The sequence below is a fragment of the Propithecus coquereli genome, unplaced genomic scaffold (genome assembly GCF_000956105.1).
Source record: "Propithecus coquereli isolate 6110/MARCELLA unplaced genomic scaffold, Pcoq_1.0 Scaffold160, whole genome shotgun sequence".
In the NCBI taxonomy this organism is placed as follows: domain Eukaryota; kingdom Metazoa; phylum Chordata; class Mammalia; order Primates; family Indriidae; genus Propithecus; species Propithecus coquereli.
In genome coordinates this window covers 2,776,951-2,781,468 of record NW_012140525.1, presented here as the reverse complement: position 1 = coordinate 2,781,468, position 4,518 = coordinate 2,776,951, and the positions used below count along the sequence as shown (strand labels likewise).

General features: G+C 36.5%; 1 protein-coding gene across 1 annotated transcript in view; it reads right to left on the bottom strand.

Annotated features, from left to right (window-relative positions):
• Positions 1 to 4,518, bottom strand: part of SLCO6A1 (solute carrier organic anion transporter family, member 6A1) — a 160,214-nt gene that overhangs the window by 113,393 nt on the left and 42,303 nt on the right. Inside the window, exon 2 of the mRNA XM_012641056.1 lies at positions 377 to 637. Coding sequence (XP_012496510.1) covers positions 377 to 637 — 261 coding nt within the window. The remainder of the gene's footprint in view (positions 1 to 376; positions 638 to 4,518) is intronic.

The following is a 4,518-nucleotide window of genomic DNA, read 5'->3' as shown; positions in this document are numbered from 1 at the left end:
AATCCTCCTGTCTTGGCCTCCCAGAGTGCTAGAATTACAGGCATGAGCCACCGTGCCTAGCCAATTAAGATTGAAGTACTATGTCAAAGAGCAGCTCCCATTTTGAAATAGCAGGAGTAGCTACAAAGGGTCTGATCTTTCTTTTTTTGTGTGTATATTTATGGCTTTATGTTTGTATTTATGCTTGCGTGTATATATTGAGGTCAGAACAAAGACATCATTGATTAAAACATATGGTGGAAGACATAAGGAATTACTCAGGTATGGATGAATGGATATACAGACAGACAGGTATCATTGTCTATTTCGAGTTTCTTGAGGTAATGATTTAAATGAATATTGATTTGATATATGACAGTATATTTTAAAATCTTACCTTCAGTTTCTACCTTCCATTGATCATATCTGCTATTACTGAATGGCAAAGCAAATAAAAGTGATCCAAATCCCATTAAAAGGGAGGAAACTACAATCCATTTTATTTTCTTATTCCCTTCTCCATAGAATGCGATGAATATTGCTACCAGGCCAGATGAAACTTCATAACTGAATGACAATGCAAAATTTTCAATGGGTTTCAGAATATAGTCCTTTTGGAAATTGGTAACGCTCAGGTCTACAAGACCAAACATAACACCTAAAAGGTAAAAAGAAAAAAAGAAAGCAATAATACATATTTTAAGAGACAAACTAGATTGCCATTATAATTATTACAAAGCAAAACTGAATTTACACAGATCTAAGTTTATTTTACATTATTTTGAATGTTTAAAACTTATAAGCATATAAAGATTCCTTTTCTAAAACACTAATAGGCCTTGACCTCCATGAAATAATTGCTAATTGAATTTTTGAAGCTATTTTAATTATCTCTATGAGTAATTTCCTGAAAAATACTAATTATTATATCATCTCATTTAGTACCGATCTTTATTTTAATGTATTATTTTTCCATTATAAATAATTAGTAAGTATTAATATAATGACTGTTTATCTAACATCCAGAATAGGAAATAAGTCATTATCAAAATAGTTGAAGCTTAATGCATACTCCCCCCAAAATAAATTGATATAAGGATTGGTTACAAAAGTAGTACCTCTGTTGGAGTGAAAAGGGAAAATGGTTACAAATCAAAACTCATGATATCTATACAACCAAAGTTGCTGGAGCATGAGCTGCTGCTGCTACTGCTGCTGCTACCTCTTTTTGCAGGAAGCCAGGAGCCCATACTCTTCCTAATGCTATAAGAGGCAGCTCACAGCCACCTGCTGCTTCTCCTACTCTTAAAGTTGCCAGAGTCAGAGCCCATGAGCACTGTACTGCCGATGGAACCACATTTATTCCTGAGCATAAACCAAGGAGTCTTCAATCACCCGACATTGCTCCTGCTGCCCAAAACATCACTAGAAACAGAGAAGGGTAAAATAGAAGTTTCCCTTTGCCCCTTTTCAAACCTACTGCCATGGTCTCCCACTAACAATACCTAAGTGGAAGCCCACTTGCAAGGAACTCTGGGAAGTGTAGTTTACAGGCTGCCAGTCCCCTGGCAAATAGTGAGCAATGGAGTCGATGGCCAACGAATAACTCGCAGAGTTCACCCTTCGACTATTCAGTAAACATTTTCACCCTTCTTCCTATATTTAAACTTCATAAAAAATAAATAGCAACATCATCATGCTTCTGCCTAACATATTGCAATTATTATTTTTACAAAGATGCTCTCACTTTTTCCCAAAAAAGAGAGACATATAGTCCAATGAATCACCATATCCATTTCAGGGTGATGTTAATCCTCCCAATTTTGTCATAAACCTGAACGAATTTTCTTTAACCTAAAAACTAAATTGCAAAGGCAACCACCAATAATTAAGCAAACATATCACAGGCCTAACTAAATTTGTGAGGGAATTGTATTGCCAAAGAAACCACAAGCCAGACTTGGAGGCACAACTAGTTTAACAGACCGATATCAAATTTTGCTGCACTCAGGAGAAGAATTTTCTTTAACTCTCACTTTAGATGTCACCAAGGAGGATAGTGGTCAAAGCAGGAAATGTGTACTGTCAGTAACTGGGTCCATTTCTAGGGTGGGGGTATTAATTCTCCTTCTAAATGAGGCATAGTCTATAACCTAGAGTAAATTTATCTACCTTGTATAAAGTATTAACATAAAAATAAAATAGGAAGGGAAAGAGGAAGGGAAAAAATAAAGAATTGGGATATATACATATATAAACATATACACACATAGATGTATATATAATATGTTTGTGTATGTATACACAAAACAACAGGAGAAAATGCACAGCTGCTACAATTTTTATTTCTCTAAATGGTTATGAGACCACAACTGATACTTAAACTCCTTCTACTATTCACCCCCTTTCCTACCACTTGATCCCAGATAACATATATAGGTTGCTATTTTGAAGCATATATCTCATCCTATAGGACAGTACCCCAAAGTTGTTGATTGTTGTCTACTAGCTGGAGTCTTTATCTGAGTCTTTAATAAGACATTATAATTATCTCTAATGCCAAGAGTTTCTGGTTACTGAGGTATGTAGTAAGATCAGTGAATTCCATGAACATGAACCTCGTGCTGTATTTCTTTTGCTGTAAAATGAATTCCTTAATTAGAAGTAACGCGAGGGTAAATATGATCACAATGGTACACAAGGCATTCATTAAATCCAATTATGGTAGTGCTGGAAGAAACATGGTGACAAAAGAAGAACCCATATTCAAAATAAATATCAATTCAGTGAGGATAAATTATTGCCCATTTCATAATAGAAGCATAACCATGTAATCAACCTGTCCAAGCAGCGGATTGGTTTCACTGAAGAATGGAGCCATTTCTTAGATTATATTTATTTTTCCTGGTAGCAAGGCAGGCACTAAGCACTGCAATAGCCAGATCACTTCTGGTGAAGGTAAAGCCATTCATTCAGCTCTTGTATAACCTCTATCCTTGATGCAGTTGTCACTCTAAACAAAAGCCCACTGAACAAGAGATAGAATGACCAGGGAAAGAGGCTGGCTAATATTCACAGGATGTGTATCTATCTACCTCATTATTGAAATCCTCCTGTGCAAGAGATTTCTTGTGGTGAACATTCACATAGGATAACTCTGTTCGTTTAGAGAGACACATCACTTACCCAGCCTTTCAAGTCACCAAATGGTCAAATCACTAGGCAATGGTTAGCATGATATCCAGGCAATATGGAGAATCAGATGCACTGCTCAATGTTCTGTCCACTCAGAGGATTTCCCTTTTCCTCTAATTTTCAGGGTCTCCCCTGAATGAGGCTATAGTGCTACCATAGCACACTCCCACCTTCAAAAAACTACAGAGGCTCACCAAAACTGTGTCTTTTTCTTAATAATGGGTGAAACAAATGAACAATCCTTCATTTTAGAAGAGAGAGCCCTACATATTACAAATCAATTGGTCTCTAGAAACATTACCAAAGTGGCAAGGTAATTTTTGATATATATGGTATTTTCTCCCAAGACAGACTTTATGTTAGGCATCCTGGGAAGGCCAGGTCTGATTCTAGTTATAAGTCTGACAGCAGTAAGGGGTGGTGCGATGGGTCATGAGGGGAGTCAGCATTCCCTTAACCTGGGCAAGGTCAATTCAGAGGCTTCAAGCAAGGCGTTGACTTCTCTTCAGATATAGGAGGAACAGTTGTTCCTACTGGCAAAGGAGGTATGGGATTTGGGGATTCATGGTTCTCAGATTCACTGAATTCCACACAATGCCTTTATCCTAATTCTCAGAGTTCCACTCTTCTCCAGTTAATATCCCAGTTCCCACATAAGTGATACGATGAGTCTGTGAGTTCAGCTTACATTGTAATCCTGCAACCTGTGAATAAGGGTTGGTATTGCCCAAAATAAACAGTATGTGGCTAAAAATGATAAGAGTTTCTCATAAAACTATTAAAGAGGCTTACAAATTTTCTAACCACACCCTAAACTTCTCATTTTCTTTGTATAAACATTCCAGGGCAGTCAAAAGCAGTCAGGCAACCCCAGAATTTTTGTAGTCAAAAGTTCCAACATAGAAGTCAATTGCAGCAGCTATTTGGTTTCCCAAAATCTTGCCTTCAATAAGAACTTTATTCTAGGTAATATTTTAAATAACTTTTTTGTTATTACATGCCATGGACTTCCAGTGAACCATTTTCAATAGGCTCAGATATCACTATTTTCATTGTTTTCAAGCCCAGTCAGGTGAGATAACCAATTCTAGATAACCACCTTTGAGAGTTTGTTTTGTTTTGTTTTTCCTAGTTTAATGCCTAGTAAGGAATACTATATCAAAAATCACATAAATTTTGTAACTTATAGACAAATTACTTCTATTACATTGGCGAAGGTAAAAAAGTTTATCCAAAAACTTTTCAAACTTTTTAATATTATCTCTCAGAACATTTTTTTTTTTTTGAGACAGAGTCTCGCTTTGTTGCCCAGGCTAGAGTGAGTGCCATGGCGTCAGCCTAGCT